Below are 19,812 nucleotides of genomic sequence, written 5' to 3'. Positions count from 1 at the left end.
GGTAGGTCGGTGGAGGACAGTTGTCCTCTCGAAGCTCTGACAAAATCAAAGAAGGGAAAACTGTCACGAGTTTTAAGCGAGAAAGCTTCAAACCTTTTAAAACAGTAATGGATTTCCAAAAAGGTAGCATTAAAAGTGGTGTTCAGCAATGGAAATTTCCTGTGGATATTTTGTGTTTTTAAGTTTTGAGGGATCAAAAATAGTGGGGAAAAAAAACAAAACAAAACACGTCACACTTTGACCCTCCACTATGTATTAAAGGACTTGCAACCCTGAAATTTACTGTCATATGCAGGTAAAATTTTGCATGACTTCATTAAATATACTAATTCTGAGGGGTCAGGTGGGAGGAACTCATTGATTTTTCATGGAAAGACCCATAAATAAATCTTACTGACACCATTATTTTCTTGCCAAATGTTTTGAATTTTTATGTCAAAATGTTATGTTGCGACAGCTCTTATACACATCTCTGTGGCTTGTGGTTTTGAGTTTTAGACTCTCACCTTTTAGCATTTCCAGGAGGTTCTTTGCCACATACCAACAAATGGCCTCAAAATAGGGAAACTTAAAGAGGTCTGGGGTTTTCAGACGACGCTCCATCTCATAACACCTACAACGCGAACCAAACGTTAAGTGCTAAAGTCTCTAGAAAACACACAAAAATCAAGATGCCACACCAGTGGCAGGCGAGTGGTTTACCTGAGCTGCATGCCAATATTGAGGTTGTGAAGGAAGTTCCCTCCGAATGCCATGCAATCCTGAGAGGTGAGAACAGCGTGGATCCAGCCTGCAGAGGGCAGCAGAGCACAGACGTTTACTCAGCTTATCTACTCTCTGGCTTAGAATGATAACATTCTTAGGGTGGGGCAGAGAAATTACACATGAATACCTGAGGAAATAGGGATTTATACTTCGCTTAATCATATTTTCTCAACATGCAGAAAACAAAATTCGTGACAACAAGACTGCAAGAAACTTTTTTATCCTGCTGAGGCACAGTCACACTCAGCAGCAGGAGATAATGCTGTCAATAACGGCTTCCACCCCAGATAAACAGTGCTCCTAATACAACACAAAGTAGGAGAAAACAGATTCTTTTGGGGGGGGGGACTGACAGAGGCTGACAGACAGGCCTGATAATACGCTTGACTGACCTACTGTGCTTCCTGACCCCAGCTTAATTCCCACCTCTCCACAGCCTTTCTGCCAAAAAGCTCTCTTTCACAATGCTGCTTGAGCTTTCTGAGAAAGCATTGCTGGAAGACTGATTGAGGACATCCAGCAGTTGACGGCTGAACTGAGCTTTGTCTCTCCGTGTGCCGTAGGGGGGCAAAGGGTGAAGGAGCTCTATGGGCTTAAAAAGTCCATTGAGAGACTGATGGACAAATAATGGTATGACTGGATCCATTAGCTTCACTTCAGCGAATCAAAAAGCATGCTTTGGTGTCATGCTCAGTTTAGTGACATGACATCAAAAACATCTTTCTACCTTCTTAATGCAACATCAGCAGCCGCCACCACAAGGCTGCATAGTCACGTGTAGTAAAACGCCTCAGTGCTACTTTCATCATATGACATAGGAGCTCTGTCTCTCTTCATTTTTCCCTGTAATTATGATCATTAAGACTGTTTGGGTTGTTGCTCAGGAAGAATTTCCCTCTCTGTTATTTTCCTTTGGCAATAATAGAGGACCTTAAAGGAGCCTGTATTTTCCTGGCAGCATCCATGGGAATCATGATTATTTTTCACTTTTAAATGCACATGGGGAAAAAAACAAAACAAAAAACAGGCAGGTCAGCAAAGCTGGCGCAAAACTGTCAGGCAGTCACCAGAAACAATGATTTAACATCAGCGACACAAACAGCTGCACGTCTGAGAGTGTGGAATTTATTGTGCTTGGAAACCACACACCATTATCCAAGACTTTAAAAGTACTTTGATGACTAGTGTGTTTAGTTTGGTTCAACTAAAATGTGTGTGTGTGTGTGTTTGTCTGGTCAGTGATGTTTGTTTAGGCTGGTGTGAAAGCTCTCAATCACATCCTGGTGTACCGACCAAAGATCCCTTTCAAAAAGGTGTGTCAGGATAGCGGACGTGACTGAGCACGAAAGGCTGAGCTGATTTTAAACCCACGTGTAATATTACAAATAAGCTATGAATACATTTGTCCAAATCATTTGAGCTCTGCACTCGTGCTGACCTGCATGTTTTACCAGTCAGTCAACTGTGCTTGCATCCTTTTTTTCATAAATACATTATCTTTAAAGAGTGGATGTTATAGTGCTGTAACATGCCCTATAATAACAATAACATTGCTCATCTCATCATAAAACATATCATAGCTGACTTTTTGAGCTAATCGTGACAATTAGTAAAGTACAGATGATAAGCTGCCAGTTATCCAAATTTGATTCTTCATACGTCCAATACCTAGAGGTCTACATAACTGCCATGCTCACGGATCATAGCCTGAACATAAACCATCATTTATCACAATCGTCACTTCTATCAAACAGTTCTTGAACATCCAGAAGATGGCGAGGTTACAACTTTCCAACTGTTTGCCAACCAACAACCAACTGTTGTACTTTCAGAAAGTACAACCCCTGTCAGGTGGGACTTTTTGTGGGGTAAAATAATCTCCCTGGAGCTTAATGTGCTACATAGTTCCTGTGATAGAAATACAGAGTTTCTCAGGAGGTTCCCAGTTCAAACTGACCTTAAGAAAGTTTTGAAAGTACACTTAAAGTCCTTTACTTATCAAATGTGACATTAAAACACCTCACTGACCTGTAGGGATGAGCAGCGTGGTTCCTTGGGGTACAATACACTTGTAACACTTATCCACTTTGTCCCCAAAGAACACTTCGCTCTGATTGGGCGAGGAGCTCCATGCCTCATATAGTGCAAGATTGGTGAGGGTGGGCTTGATCAAGTAGAAGACTTTCTCACCCTGAAAATCAAAAGAAAAGGTATTTAAGGTAACGAGAGGTTAAACTTGTGAATGTGACGGCACTGCTCTACTAAACACCCGCCCCCTCATTCAATCACAAATTAAAGTTAGCTGTAGTTTTCAGAAGCGAGGGGGTGAGACCATCATGATGAGTGCTGCTGGCTGTTTTATGAATTAACTGGATGTGAGAAGCAAGGTGACCCTTCAGAGAGTGCTAGTCTGACCTAAAAACCTCAGTATTTAAAGAAACACTGAATCCCTGAGCTTGATGAACATCAGGGTGGCATGTTCCTCTCTTTAAAGGAGAAAAAAAAAAAAAAGCTCTTTAAATCCACACACTCACCAGAGAACATGATACCAGACAGAGGTGCCTCCAAAGTCTATGTGGAAATCTGTGTAGCTGTCTTTGACCCCCATAAGGCAGTACTTCTGGACAAAGGGTTTAGGGAAGAAGGAGTCGTCTGGCCAGTAGTTCTCAACCCAGGACAACGTCTGAGCCACGTCAGGAACCTCCACCAGCTTTGCCATCCTGCGGGTGATCAGAATCATGCAGCACACTGAGCTTAGGAAAGTTTTAAAAACATATCTGTAGGTCCCTGATTTAATCTCAACCACATCCAATACTGTAGAGAGACTCGACTCTACCCTCAACAGAATAACAAGTCACTGAGGTGAGACTGTAAACGTCCAGCACAATCAGATCTGATGGTAGCTGGTCTTTAACCTGCTAGGTGCCTATAGTGCAAAGTCCATACGATGTCAGACTGCACCAGTGTTAGAACAAAGCAGAATAATATTCTCGGCATTCATCGTTATCAAGCTGTCATCATATAAGGAGCCTCCAGCATGCTACATGCTCCCTCACCTTCACAGTACTCCCAGTAGTGCAAATGCCTGTTTTGTTGTGTGCTACACTTAAAGAGAAACTGAGCAAAATATCCCAACCTGATTCTCACAAATCTGTCTAAAGTGCACGTGTGAAAACAGCTTTGGCTACATCAGAAGGACTTTAAATCGAATGTTGTTCCATTTCTTTCTATTAACTCAGGCAACTATTAAATCAGCTGGAAGCTTCCATTCAACTTTACATTGATATAGATGGCCTTGGTAAAAAATACATCTGGAAGTTTTGTCAAACCTAGTTTGCTGACTCTTGAAGATACTTATTCCTTTTTCGCTTTTAAATCACAGTGACGGACCTGCAGCATGGCTTACTTCGTGTCAGAGAACTCCAGGCTGATGAGGTTGAGGACTTTGGGTCGATGGGGATTGGTGAAATACTTGATAAACTCGCTGAGCTTCATCTTGCTGTCCGCCTGCCGTGCCACATCTATCACGTCGATGACTTTGTTACCACCTAGATGGGAATGAAGTGCCTTTTAGTTTGTGCAATATCAGATTAGATGTTCTGCAGTCACAGACTCCTGAATGAAAATCTTCAAACTTTTTAAATGACTGCAGAGTAGGTGATGGGGTTCAGAGGGTCAGCAGCCTGCTGGCATCCTCATGTGCTTTTAGAGATCAACCCCTGAGGAAAACTGGCATTAATATGGCAGCATGGGGAGGGGTTGTAGGGGATGCAAGCGAGACAATCTGTCAATCTGTCCAGACCACCAGTCCCAGAGGAAGGGGAGTGGGTGGAGGTGAGAGGGCTGCTACGTTTAATAGCTGTGTGTGCGTGGGAGATCTCAAGCATATAAGGAAATATGTCTGTAGATGTGAGAAAAAGTGTGCAAAAGCTGTGTGTGCATGTGTGTGTTTACTCATGGGATAGAAAACAGATGCTAAAAAGGAAAAGAGAAAAAAGTCAAAGAGAGAGCAAACAGCAAACAGCTCACAGTTGGGAGGCTACAAATCACACGCAGTGACACGCAGGGCCGGAAGTAAGACTGGGGTGCAGTGTGTAGCAAGACAGCTGGTGGTTGTATTTTCCCCACTCCCCTCCCACACACCTTTTTTATTACCCCTGTGCATACTTGTGTGCACACACACACACACACACACACACACACACACACACACACACACACACACACACACACTCTCTCCTCTAAAGGCCCAGCTGGCCAGCGTCTGATGACAGAGAACAGGTGGAGTGAAAAGCAGTCAGTCACACAGTGCGAGACAAAGCTGCCTGGAAACCCTGCAACGCCGAGCTCGAGCACTGGGTTCACAAACCCAATTCAATGTTTTTATTTAGTTTTTTTTTTTTATTAATGTCAACAAACTAAAGCACCACTGAGCCAGCTCGAGAGACACTCAATCTAACCGACATCCCACCATAAAGACAATGATATATGACGACACCCAGTTATGTTAAAGAGCCAATTAACTGAGATAATTGTTGCAAATATGTCTTTGTCATCAGACAGGAACCAGAAACTTGTTACTCACTGCATTAATTTTAATGTAAAACAATTATTTCCTCATGAATCAAACGTTTTGGGAGCAAAATGCTGTAAAAATAATTAACTCAACACTGAAATCAAAAGATGAATCCTACTTTATTTTTGACCGTTTTGTAGGAATGAACATGATTGTAACTATGAACATGCACGGCAGGGTTTGTTATATTAAATACTGGGATGAGGGACTGGAATAGCTCCTTCTATAATAGGTTTTTGTGAATCGGGCTTTAAAAAAATATATACTTTTAATAAAGTGCTGGTAATAAGCCATTGCCTGTCAACAGCAACCTTTACTCTTCCTCAAAGCACCAGTTGGGTGCTTTAACAGGTGACCTCAAAGTTGAGCTGAGTTTAATTTGGTATCCACCCATTTTGTGCTAAGTGTCATAAGGAAAACTCATATTAATATTAGTTTAAGCCAGTCAATGTGATCTGATTAGACAATAACAAGCATAAAGACAACTTTGATGGTGCAATACAAACTTGGTTTTCCCTTTCTGGTTTCTTTGTCAGGTTTTGCATAGTTTCATGTAAAACCTCAAACCATTTCTAAAAGCTTTGCCCTGGAAGGAGTTTTTCAAAATCTCCAATGTCTGTGACCTAAAATGCTTTTCATGTGTGAATGAAAGACCAAAACGCATTCAAAAACCAACTTCTCCAAGACACCTTTCTAATGTGGACAGGGTCTCAGTGTAGTTAGCTTCTCAAGTGGCTTTGCTCATTTGTGTTTAGTTTTATTAGCTTCAATATTAGTTCAGTTCCTATGACAGCTGGGACATGCTCCAGCTCCTGCTACAGCCCTGAAATGGGTAAGTGGAAAAAAATTGAAGAATCGATAGTTTCAGGTTTGGCGTTTTTATTATTATAAATGAGAGGTTATTTGTCAGGGTCTCTGTACACAAATAACAATGTTCATCAGGCAGACTGTGCTAACAAATTCCATCAAACAGAGACAAAAACTAAAGACATTTTCTCATTTTTTTAAAATTTCAGTCAGTTTGCTGATGTTCATCAAGCAAAATATTTTTTCACACCCAGTTTGAGCCTTTATTTTGGTTTTAATTAACTGTAATGCCCTTGCCAACATCGGCTGTCATCCTTCAGTTGAAAGTTTACATGCCAGTTTACTCTGAAACAGCTGGCATTAAACCTAATTTTCTACATCAAAGTACTCAAGCGGTCTAGAGGCTGGTCTCTGCAGCTGTCATCTGCATTCTTCCCCTCACAGAAAGAGAGAGGGTTGCTAACGGTGGGTCGCATTGTAACATCTTAGGCTGCGTCTACACAGGAAGTGATTTACAGAGAAACGGAAACCAGAGAAAGTTAAAAACATTCGACAACTACAGCCAAAAACAGGAAAAACACAGAGCGGGCCAACGCCAAGACAAACTTCACTCAACTCGGAGCAAGCATTTGATACCAGTGATTGGCACATAACAAGTTAATAAATGCATAACAAGGTAACCTAGGCAACCAGAGCCTGTGTCCAGAGATGAGTGAATACTTGTTGGTAATTAAATAAATTAAGAATAATTAGGTTTACTGACTGAACCCTTACTCCTTCCTAGCAAGGGCACCTCGCCCTGGTTTCCATTCATTACAGTATATATACACACAATATATAGTTCGGATTGAAAACAATAAATAGGTCAATTTAAAGACTTTCCATCATGTGTAGAACTTTTTGACCAATCTTTGACCACACACCGAGCTGGCAGCAGAAATGCTCGACAGCATCGGCGTTTACTCCAGTTGTCCCATTGTCTTCAAACTGGAAGAACTGTAATCCCACACTCAGACCCCAGTCACAACACCTGTGCCTTGGCTTAATGCTCAATAGGGCATGGGAGAGAGAGATAACGTGAGAAAGGGAGTCTGTAATCTGAACTTAATTATAAAAACACTGGTGGGCTTGGTAATGGGCTTGTAATAGGAGCTGGGAAGTAGCAGGCTGTTTCGGTAAGGAAGTGCAGTGGTCATGGAGAGGGCAGTGAAAGCTTAGCCGTCGCTCATTTAGAACGCATTCAGCCATCGTCTGATGCCTGATAAGTGGGTTAAAACCCATGAACCTGGAAACTGGTTCATATTGACACACACAGATGGCGCCTGCTCAGCAATGGCCACTTAGCTGGCTGGTGTAGCGTTATTTCATTAGCTTTTAAGCAGCTTCCAATGATGCTGTGTAGTCCAATCACAGAAGTCACATCCTTCCCAGACAATAAACACTAATGTTTTGTTGTAAATTACATACATACATGTGACAACAAAGCCAAGTTTTCTTACCCACATACTGCTCCACATCTTTGACAGAAAAAGTAGAGGGGGTAGTTTCAGACCCAGACCCTCCATTTCGGTGACTGCTATGGGGTAGTTGAAGCCTTGCCTCTCCAAGTACCTGGTAGTCACCAGCTCACCCTTCATCCGTATCAGAATCTCCTCGGCACTGAAAACCAGATTGTAATAAGTTAATTCAAGCTGCCAGTGTTCTCAAAATAAAAACCATAATGGTTTTAGCGTGTACATATTTATGTCTTCTCCTAAATCCACTTTAACCTGTATGAGCATTAAGTTAAGAATTTCGAGTTTTTTTCAGCAAATTAGAAAAACAATCCAGTTGGTCAGAAGGATTAAGTATGAGAAAAAACATTTCCAAAATGAAAGAGAGAACTGGAAAAAACACAAACAAATTCTCATACATTTGCAGTTTTCTCTTTTCCTTTGTAACTTTCTAATGCAAAGCCTTACTTAAGCCTTTAACTGCATAGACAACTTTACAGGAGCCCAATTTTGAGCCTTCAAAAGTAGACATGATTCACAAATCAGAAAATCGCACTTTTAGTTTACCTGAATAAAATATTCCACTAGGCAAGGCCTTTAGAGTTTTAAAAGTGTGGCTCTTTGGGGAGGGGGGGGGGTGTTGATATCTACCTGGGGAATGTCCTGTTTTGGAGCTCCTTGATAAACACTGAGGTGCCAGCCTGCACCGGCTTCGATCCATCGTCTGGCTCTGTGTAGTCATGCCTGTGCCAGTTGTTGCGCTTTTTCACTGCAGAAAACAAAAAAAAGTAGGTTTGAGTTTCACTGGGCTGTCTCGTCCTAATATAATAATGCCCTCTTGAAGCACCTTCACACAACAACATTGTAAATTATGCAGATCACAATCACTTGTCACAAGCACATTAATTCACTACTCAGCCCCTGTGCCCAGGGGTGGATATCGAGGGGTTTGTCCAATCAAAGTGGAGGGTTTACAGCACCATTCAATTAGCTTCTTAATGTCTGCCCTCAGGGTTGTCAAAGGTTAACCTATTCCCCTCCCCCCTTAACCAAAAAAAAAAAAAAATCTGACTCGACTAACACTGCAGAGAGCGGCCTTCCCCCCGGGACTGTCCAGCATATAGAGACATGGGTGAGACAAGGCAGAGAATCAGAGTATGGTGCTGTTTTCACACATGCACCTCAAAGAATTAGGTCATACTTTCCGCTGTTGTGCTTTCTCACATGTAGCACACATCAGGAAATAGTTTGCTTCAGATATACTGGCTAATGGAAACACTTTACTGTTTAGGCTTCAGAGCTGCCAAGATAACAGATGCAAGAGGGTGTCAGGGCTCTAGAGTGCGACCAAATTGGTCGCAAATGCGACCAGATTTTTCAGTGGTGCGACTAAAAAAAATCTTAGGTCACATCGGTGCGACCAACTGTTCGAGTAAAAAAATAAAAATAAAAAAAAAGTCTCTGCAACTCGGAAAGTCTCCGTGTGGTCAACAACAACATATCATGCCCATATCGTGGTCTAAACCAAGCAGAGACAGTCAGGGGCGGTACCTCTCTGATTGGTCATGTACGTTTGAAAGTGCAAGTGGATAGAGAGGGGTGAGCTTGAATAAAGCGATATCAATTCATTAAATCCTGAATCGACTTTTAAATATGAATATGAATTCCCTCTTTGCTGTTTTGCTTCCACCGCGATTTAAAAAAAAAAATAAAATAAAAAAATCACACTTTATGCACAGCTCTCTCTCTCTCTCTCTGTGTGCACTTCAAGAACAGTTTCCCATCTCAGATCTCTGTTTTCTGCATTATTCATTCGCTTCTTACCCACCAATATACCGTTATTTACAGCACTCTTTCTTTCTTTTCTTTTCTTTACTTAAATGACCTCAGACAAGAAAGCCTATTTTCTGCTGTTCAATACTGAAAATATTTAAACTTTTTAAAATTATACAATATTGCAGAATATTTTTAAGGTTATCTGCTATAAAAAGCCAGGCCAGGAAAATCTCCTTCATGTTTTTCTGTGTTTTTTTCTCAGTTTGACACAAAGGCATCTGCTGTGATGCTCACAATTCTGATGAAGTCTCATAAGTGTCAGTACTGATAAATGATGAGAATTATAATATTTCTGACAGTCTGAGGCAAAAAGTGAATCGAAATCAAATGGATTATAGAAATCAGTGATGATGCCCAGCCCTAGTGAGTAGCCTAGGCCTGACAGAAGTGGATGTAGCTGTGGGTAATAAGAAAGGATGAAAAGAACTATTTATAACTTTTTGGTTAAGTTAAGGCCTGATCCATCTGAAATTCATAGCCAGTGCTCTGACACGGAGCCATCAACCTCTGAACTTTGAAAAAGCACAGTGTATCCAGAAAACACATTATATGCTGCAATAAATGCACTGCCCAAGTGTCCCCTCTCCCCACTGCCTTTCAGCGGCAGGCAGCAGCAAACAGGTCGTCAGAGAAGGCCAAGATGATGATTAAGTTTAACATTGTCTACAATATTGCCAAGAGTGCCAAAGCACTTTAAGCACAAGATTGGTAGTTAATCATTTACAAATCAATATTGTCTGTATAGACAGCAAAACCCCCCACCACTACCACCACCAAAAAAAAAAAATGCACATGTAAAACAGCGGTGTTAAGCTATGCGGTTGAAAAATTTGGGTGCTCCCAACTTTTGTGCTGGTGGTTTCTTAGGCGCACCAGTGCAACCGTTGCAAAAAGTTAGTCTAGAGCCCTAGCGTGCACAAAACAACTATTCATAAGTAGTAAATGCACACTAATATTTACTGAGATATTTGCTGCAATCTGACATTAAATGGACTATGCACTATGAAACTGCTAGGTTGCATGCACCAAGGTGTCTAGAAAAGTTCAGGACTGCAGTGTGTGTGAGTGTGTGCGTGAGAGAGAAAAAATGGCTTCAGGAAGCAGCAAAGACTCACTCAGGGAGGGTCCGTGTACGACATCACAGTTGGGACAGTGGTAAACATCAATATCCACAGCATGGTGCTCTTCTACCTGTACACAGCTGGAAAGAAATGAGATACAGAGTTAGGGCAAGTCCCCTACAGAGGTTTATACCGTTTTTAAATTGCCAGGAAAAGAAAACACGCCATCACAAGATTTTGCCCAAAACATATACAAAGCATTTACTATAATAATGTATGTATGTAATAATAAACCCTACCAGCTGAAGGCATTCATTGCATTTACAATATATATGGTCTTTCCTTATACTTTAAAGTTCCTTCAGATAACTTATCCTGTAAATGGTGGCATATAAACCACTTTCAATCTAACTGAAATGAGTGGAACAGGTCTACTGCTTTACAAGCCCGTTCAGAAATGAAACGAGGACACCACAATCTTTATCTGACCTGGACAAGCTAAAGCAGATGAAACGCTCCCAAACTCCTGTCAAATGCTGTGTGTGTTTCAAGCAGAGATGCCAGGGGTCACAGGTCAAAGATAAAAAGAAAGAGGAAAAAGCAGCGCACACTTAGGTCAGGAGACCAAAGATAGCAGTTTTATTTTTTTCCCCTCCAACAAATGTCTATCATTTCACAGTTATGGCTTCATTATTATTATTTTTTTTTTTTTTAAAAACAAGCTGAATGATCTGGCCTCTTCTCATCATATAATTTGCAGCGCATTTATCAAGAGGAGCTGCAGTACAGCGGTGTCACTCATGCTGCTACTACCCCTGAGTATCCTGCAACAGCCAAGCCACAGGAACCAACTCACATGCATTCCTGGGTTGCATACTGGAGCAGCATGGGTTGAACAGCAACTTTGTTCGGATTGTGGACAATGTGTATAGTGTGATAAGCCAAAAAGTACAAACTAAAACTGAACTATCCTAATTCACATGACCATCCATCCATTTCTACCACTTATTCAGGTCTGGCTCACAGAGCAGCAGCCTAAACAGAGATACCCAGACCTCCCTCAACCCAGCTACCTCCTTCAACTCTTCAGATGGTCAAAGAGGCAGTCCCATCCATCCGAGGGACGGAATCTCTCCTGCATGTCTTCAGTCTGCCCTGTGATCTCCTTTCAGCTGAACATGCTTGAAACACCTTGTTCCTTAAAGTCCCAGGATCCTTATTGGACGCTCAAACCGACTCAGCTGGTTCCCTTTTATATTTAGGAGCAATGGCTCTACTGAAGTCATCACCTTTCTAATGAAGACCCCGAATGCTCTAAAGAGGAATAGGCAACGGTTGGACTGCAGATCAACCAGTAAATCAACTGCTCACATTCGCTTTCAGCTCTGCACACATCTGACAATCCTCCCGTGTCCTCCTTTCCTCACTTGTGAGAAGTCCCTAACATAATTCAAACTCCTTCACTTGGGGCAACAACATATTACCAACCAAGCATGTAGACTCCACCCTTTTCTGCCTGAGAATCGTGGCCTTAGAAGTAGAGCCCTGGCAGTTTAGCTTTGAGCTCCAAATCAGCCAAGTGTGAGCTGGTGATCAATGAAGCAAGCAGGACTGTGTCATCCACGGAAAAGCAAACACTTAAACTTCAGGCCACTGAAGCCTGCACCATCCAAACTAAGATTGTCTGCAATTTGTCGACTAGATGACTAATCACTACTGTCACTAGTGTGCACCTGACCTCTTCACTGATACCCAGTGCTGATAAATCTGCCCATTAGCCACTAGATGAAAGTTAGCACAAATCTATAACATTTCAGATTCAAACCCCCCCAAATGATGCAATTAGAAACTAACAAATAACTTAGACTCAATGCCCCCACAGTTTTCTGTGAACATTGAAAAAAGTAACCAAAGTAAATTTCAGTTTAGTTTTAAATTTAGCTTCCTTCTACATTTTGCCCATAGTGTCACAGTTTGAGAACCACATTAGTGTTTACTTCTTCTGACTGCACGTGGCATCAATTTGTGGAGATTCTCTTCCCCTGAGATCAGTACTCCAAAAACAAATGAAGAAATCTTGTTGCTTTTTTTTGTTTTTGTTTTTGAGAGAACCAGACAGACGCCAGCTTCATTACTGGCCTACAAAATCCCTTCCTGCAGCACAGCAAAAAGAGGTTTATAAACAGGTTTGTTGCTGATATAACCTTTGCTTTTAAAGGTGAAAGCCTGCAGGGGGATAGAGCTGACCGAAGCCTGCTATCAGCTTTGATCTACAAGGAACTGCAGGAAAACTGTAAAGGAAATAAAGCAGAGGGCCATTAACTCATCAGGAAATGGTGAGCTTGTGTGAATGCCTGCCACCCCCACATCACCCTGGTGCACAAACAGGATATCAACCATACCACACAAAATCTGAACTGTTGTTGGTTGGGTATAAGGGCAAACAAATGCATTAGTACAGTAACTAATTAAATATCCATTTAGCTGTAAGAACTCACATTTATCTCTTTTGAAAGTTACTTTCCACTCTCCTACAACATCCATAAAAGACAAAAAAAAAAAAAGCTGAGAGAAGCACTCCTGCTCCTGCACGTGAGTAAATGGATAACTAGCAGTAACAGTGTACAGTGTTTGGCTGGCGACTAAGCCTAGCTCATGTATCAGGAATCTTTGTTCAAACATGTGGCCGTTCGCTGGGGAAAGCATGAGTCACAGCTCTCTGCCGCTGGGTTCGCTGAGACGTGTGAATACAGCGTGTGCTCTGGGCTGACGTGACCTTCTTGCTACTTTCCTTTATATAACACCGCAGTGGGAAATAAGGGCACTGTGCCACATACGCCACCCTGACTCAGCGCGCGTGTTACCTGTAATGATTACCACTTTAACCCGAGCTTGTGAGTCTATGTGGACTTGAGACAGCAAATGTAAAAATGGGAGAGGAAAGAAAAGAAAGGGGCCAAGTATTTCCTGCTGCCTTACTCGGGCTTGATGACTCACCACAAAGCGGGGTGAGTGTGCAAACAGCTCTTGAACCGACATGAACCTCATCTGCTCAGTCATACGTCATCTCAACTCATAAGATAGTGTTATCATGCATTGTAAGACAACAAAAAGGTCAGAGAGAGTACAACCAGGGTGAGCAACACAGATACCCCACAAAACCTTGCTTTATTCCCTGATAGAGCTGCCCTCTGACAGCACTGCAGCAGATTACCGAGCTAAACATCCCTTCCTGAATGAGCGGAGATGTGTGTACTTGGCTAAACCCTCGCCATCAACAGCCCCTCTCCTCCACTTCCTCTCATCAAAGGCCTCCTTCCTGTGTAACTGAGAGGGTTTATTCATTAGTCCACGCACTGTGAGGGGGTTCATTGTCCTCAGTGATCAGTGCAGAAACACAAAGGCTGGAGGCTGGCATCGCCATTATTTTAAGCTCTAAATAACCGCTCCGCATGGGGTGTCGACACACCTACATTAGGGAACTGGCAGATCTCTAATGGATGGGTGGTGGAGATGGAGAGGATATGAGGGCAGTTAAACACACCTGGCTGTCTTTATGTGCCCCAGAGGAGCACCTGACTCGTCCGAGTGCGCTCAGGCAAGGCTTACATAAACAGAGCCGGACTTGGACAGCAGTAAGAGCCACTGAGGTCTGACAGATGGATAAGGCTCTGTCATTCTGCCCTCAGGGGTTAAATCATTTTAGCCAGCTAGGCATAAAAGCAACATATCACCCGTGCATTGTTTACAGTTTGAAGGACACAGCAGGGCTTTCTGTAGTCAGCTGGTAAACAACAAAAAGAGGATCACTTTGTTGTTTATAGGGTGTCAGGGAGCCCCTGGGAGTTTTAAACAACTTAATTGTTTTCAGTGCAGGTTGAGCTGCCCTGAGGCCCGCAAGCACTGGGGCTCTGTTTTCACATGTCTTCAACATGGCTGAGCCCCATTTAAAACCTAACGAGTCATCAGTCTTACGAGTGTTTGCTGCTGAAAGACGCAACACAACAAACACAGACTGAACTCGCTGTGCAGATTCACAGTTCATAACATACAAATTATTGATCTATTATTTTGGTACATCAGCTATCAGTTTGATATTGTAATTTAAAGTGGTTTTCTAAACTTCCTTTAATTTGAACTGTGTGGTATATTCTTTACTGTTATAATTCAAACTGACTAGTAATCAATACACGATGCTTTTGACCCTTAATCGACTTTGATTGAGCCAAATGTAATGTTATTTCCACCCCAATGAGAGTCAGCTGAATATAAACAAGAGCTATGAGGCTGTCTTTACTTCAGCCAATCAACTTATCAGACATCTAAACAGATGATCTGAAACATCACAGACAGCAGTAGTTTAAAAAAAAAAGGGGGGGGGGGGCACTTCCACTTAGCGTAAACACCAAAAAGGCTGTCCACAGAGGTGATCCATCTCTCTTTAGTGTGCTCACACTCTGTGCGACATTGACAGATCGCGCATTGAACTTGGCTCGCCGTAGCTCCCATCAGTCATTCGCTCCATCTCATTGAGCACCACTGGTCTATCATCGCCCCCACTGTCCACACGCACATTAGACAATGGGCAGACCGGAGGGCCTGACACCTACACTGTGATCTGATGTGACCTACCGGGGATTTACATCCATAACACTGATGTAAATTTGCATCTAAGAAACGCATGAAGCAGAGGCATTTACAGAGGCAGGTCTTGCAATCAGGTGAGGCTCAAAATGATGAATGGCCCTCAGACTTACACCTGAAATCTAAACCAAAGGGTATAATAGTGGGTTATACTGCTTCAGGGCACTGTTACCCCTGCAGATAGTCAGGACAAAAACCTGAAGGGGCAGCAAAGTAAACCAAAGAGGTCAGAAGATTAGTAACAGAGACCCTCAGAACATTTCTTCTGCAAACAATCATTTTGTATTTTTTTCAAATGCTTTTTTCTCATTCAGGTGTAAGTCTACCACTGTAGGCAATGTATAACTTTTAGATTAAAGTATTTATCAAATATCTAATAGGCACCAAAAAATATTCTGTTGGCCCATGAGGTTAAAGTACCATTTTTAGAAGCAGTTACAATAAAAGACAAAATTTCTCTTTTAGCACATAAAAGAGAAGATGTACACAATGTGGTCATTTTTAACTTTACACAATCTACCTTATTATCTAAGCACTAATTCCACTTAATTCTGGAAATAGTACTTTCCAGTACTCTGAAAGTAGTATTATGACTTTAAAGTAAAAAATAATAATTATTCAACTTTATTCTTGAAGTAGTACTTCTATCTTGTTCTCATAACAGTACTTGACTTTATTCTGGAAATAGTATTCAACTTTTTCCACGAAGTAGTAATTTTATTTTCATCTTGAAGCTACTTCGAGTAGTATTTCAACTTTATTCTCATCATTGCATCTGACTTTATTCACAAAATAGTATTCTACTTTAGCCTCAAAGAGGTATTTCCACTTTAGCATCAAAGCAGTAGTTGTTCCCAACTGGAAAAAGTATTTCTGTCTTCCTCTCAAAGCAATATGTTGACTATTTTCCTGAAGTAGTAGAGGGCTATGCTGTAGTTAATGTAGATTTAATGCAGTATTACAAATTTTGAATTATTAAAGAAATACTATAAACTAATAAAACTGAAGTGAATAAGAAACACAATGTGGAAACTAACTGAACCACAACTGAATAAAAACAAAAATGAATATGACTGCATTAAACTGTAATAAAGAGATTACTGAAAACATGGGGGGAGTTTATCAGGACTTTTTTTCAGCTTTCCTGTAACCTCACTCTTTACAAATCTGATGCTGATAAACCGTGACACTGATTCAGACAGCCTTACCACATTAAAGTACAGCTTGTTTTGTTTACTGAAACACAGGTGATAGAAAACAGGACACTCTCCAGCAACCAAGACAAAAGTCTCCCACACAAACACCAACAAGAACTAGCAGAATGAGCTCCTCCGCTTTCCCCTCCAATGGCGTGCCATCACCCACAGCCAGAGAATATCCCTTTCCTTCTGGCCTGCCTCGTGGGAAAGAGGCTGGAAATGTGGCCGTTTTTGGAGCTTTGCTGTGAGTATGTGCGTGTGTGGTGTGTATCTGCTTATTAGTCATCAATGGGGGAAGCTCCAACATTTGTTCCTTTTCTTGCTGGCAGATGACACACAGCTAGTCTGTTTTGGCGCTGACACACCACAAATCCTGGCTGCTGAGTTTTTTGGCAGCACACTTGGTGGTTACGCAATGGCTTCCGTCATTTCAACATGAGCAACCCCCCACCTTAAAAACCAAAAAAACAAAACAAAACCCAGATTATTGTATTCCTAAGCAGTCACTGTGGAAATGCACCCACACAGGCTGACTTGAAGAGTTGCCTAGGTCAGCCCATGGACTTAGAGCCACATTAAAAAAACAAGAGAAAACTGCAAAAGAAAGAAAGTCGGATGCTGAGAAAATCTCATGCTCAAGCAGTGCGTCACAATATTAGGTGTGGACTGAAATTTGTACATTTTAGGCAATGTACATTACACAACATTAAGATTCCCATCAAGATTTCAACAGCTTCCACCTACATCTACGCATGAATCACAAAAACATCTGCTACCTGCAATCACAATAGAAAAGAAAAAAACAAACCCCAAAACAAAACAAATACAACACACACACACAAAACCCAGACACGTGCCTGCTTGGTACCTTTAAATAATTCCCCTGCTTGCCACTAGGGGTCCGAGGCCATGTGCCTCCTCTTTCTAAATAGGGGGGTGGGGGATTTAAATTTCGCCAACTGTCAATCAAAAGCCAAACCATAACAATCTCCTCGTTTCCCCCACTTACTTTCTACCAATATCAAACCAGCATTTAAAACAAAGCTCATGTGTATTAAATAATAGATATAAACTACCAGCTTGCTATATAATTAACGTACAGGTTGTGCCCAAACAAGTTGAAGTTGTTTATTAGATCTTCTTGTATCATTAAGTTTAAAATACAACTCAGACGCCGCCCGAGGCTGCCGTTACCTTTAATAACCTGCCAGCTCTGGCACACTTTGTACACTAGGGCTGGTTTAACTGGATTTAAATCGACTGAATCACAGCGACATCAAAATTAAAGTTATCCTTTAAATAACTCTACGGAAAGGTAGTCACGTACGCTTTTGATCACCCGTGTTGACTGAAACAGCTCGGTATACCATCAGCTATAAGATCTACTTTCTATTGGGCTCTATTTAAGTAAATGCCGCTGATTATTATAATAACTACAAAGAGCTGGATCATGTCGTTTTGTTTAAACTTATCTGCGGCACGATGGAGTTCATTAATGTTGTTTTTAGGGGCGCGAACCCCACTTTCGCCCGTAAAGTCGTGTCAATAGACGGTTTAAAACCCCCGTCGCCCACCGCTAACGGTTAGCACGCTAAGTTAGCCAAGACCGCTCAGAGAACCGTCGCCTTTTCTTAAAAAACAAACCGTGTTTCTCGCCTCCATGTAACTACACCTCTTTAGGATGTCGCAGACTACATACCTGCCGTGAAACCAGTCTTTACAGATGTCGCACTCGATCATAAACCGGCTCACATCGTAGGGCTGCCGGCAGACACAGTACAGCGGGGCCGCCGCCATCTTCCTACTGTCCCCAAACAACGCAGGAATGAAGCGGGCGGGGATTTAACCCAACATCCGGAAATACCCGAGGGGAGAGCCGAGCACGCACGAAATCCGCCATTCTGAGGCAATCCCACCTCTGACGTCAGTTTCCAGATTATGCATTTCCATCTGGTTGTGTGGGCACACCAACAATAGACGCAAACTTTTTTCCAACAAAGGAATGACATAAAGGGCTTGGTTTTAGGCGTTATGCTACAATCGGATAAAAGCGAAAAATCAGCCTGTAATTTAAATTATTCTGATGAAATAATCTCCATAATAATTTACCATATTAAGATGTTTCTTTAGTCGTATTACATTTTAATATGGATATATTCATTGTGTTTATTGAGCTTCACCTTCCCGATTTTATTTAAATATTAAATATTTCAGATCAAACAAACTCTAATTTTAGATAAAGTTTTTTATATGATCATTTTAAGGGAAACATCTACCTAGCGCTGTGTGAAAAAGTAATCTCCGCCTAAACCTAATAAGTAGCTGTGCCACAGAACATTTTCCCAAAAGTCTCAGGGATTGTCAAGATGTTGTTGTTGTTTTTTTGGCAAATGTGAGACGAGCCTTTGTGTTCTTTTTGTTCAGCAGTAGTTTTCTCCTTGGAACTCTCCCATGGATGCCATTTTTGCCCAGTCTCTTTCTTATTGTTGAATCATGAACTCTGTCCATAACTGAATCAAGTGAGGTCTGCATTTCTTTAAATGGTGTTCTGGGTTCTATTCGGACCTCCTGGATGAGCCATTGATACACTCTTTGAGTCATTTTGGCATCCTAGTGACTCCAGGGGAAGCTTCACCACTGTTCCAAGTTTTCTCCATTTGTGCATAATGGCTCTCACTGTGTTTCGCTAGGGTCCCAAAGCCTTAGAAATGGCTTTGTATCCCTTTCCATGACTATGTTTCCCAGTTGTTATTGAATTTATTTAGATCGCAGCAATGGTGTGTTGCGTTTTGACATCTTTTAGCCTACTTCCCTTCATCAGATAGGTTTTATTTACATGATTTCTTGATTCAACAGGCCTGGCAGTAATTAGGCCTGGGTGTGGCTCAGTCAATTACTTTTTGGGACAGGTAGGTTTGGATAGCTTTAAGACAATCTTCAGTTGTATAAATCACAACAGCCCTCTTACAGAATACAATACCCCCTATATGAAACAAAGCATATAACTTCCTGCACAGTTGGCATGGAGCTTATTGTACATTAATGCTATTCTCTTCTATTCAGAACCATGTAAAAGAAGTTATCTTCACTTGATGGTCTGACCCTTAAAGCTTCACAGAGCATGCTTATATCTTAATTGATGCACAGCCACTTATAAGGCATTTAAATGTAGGGGGAGTTATTTTGTGCAATACTGGGTGTTGCATCTTTAAATAATGCAATTAAAATGTCCACAATACATGGATAAAAAGTGTTTTCTGATTGCAAATAGCATTAAATACCTATATCAATGCATATGCGCTATCAACACTGACTTAACTGTAAATCCACAACACAGCTGATGAGCTGCAAAGGCAAGAAAATGTAAGTGTGTCACACGGTCTTTATCTTTCCTGCACTGTCTTCACTGTGAAGATCTCTTCAGAAGGCGT

The 19,812-nt window shown here is 41.6% G+C and overlaps 1 protein-coding gene across 1 annotated transcript in view; it reads right to left on the bottom strand.

Moving 5' to 3' along the window:
• The window catches only part of LOC113008684 (lysine-specific demethylase 7B-like), an 18,566-nt gene extending 344 nt beyond the window's left edge, over nucleotides 1-18,222 (bottom strand). Inside the window, 11 exon segments of the mRNA XM_026146303.1 lie at nucleotides 6-36; nucleotides 507-613; nucleotides 703-790; nucleotides 2,794-2,956; nucleotides 3,296-3,485; nucleotides 4,172-4,313; nucleotides 7,648-7,683; nucleotides 7,686-7,807; nucleotides 8,293-8,410; nucleotides 10,593-10,678; nucleotides 18,081-18,222. Of these exon segments, the coding sequence (XP_026002088.1) occupies nucleotides 6-36; nucleotides 507-613; nucleotides 703-790; nucleotides 2,794-2,956; nucleotides 3,296-3,485; nucleotides 4,172-4,313; nucleotides 7,648-7,683; nucleotides 7,686-7,807; nucleotides 8,293-8,410; nucleotides 10,593-10,678; nucleotides 18,081-18,178 (1,181 nt within the window). The 5' untranslated portion in view covers nucleotides 18,179-18,222.
• Nucleotides 18,223-19,812: the final 1,590 nt, after the last annotated feature.

Source organism: Astatotilapia calliptera, chromosome 17 (assembly GCF_900246225.1).
Source record: "Astatotilapia calliptera chromosome 17, fAstCal1.2, whole genome shotgun sequence".
Taxonomy (NCBI): Eukaryota; Metazoa; Chordata; class Actinopteri; order Cichliformes; family Cichlidae; genus Astatotilapia; species Astatotilapia calliptera.
Note: the sequence above shows the minus strand (reverse complement) of the source record. Positions and strands in the feature narration are given on the sequence as shown.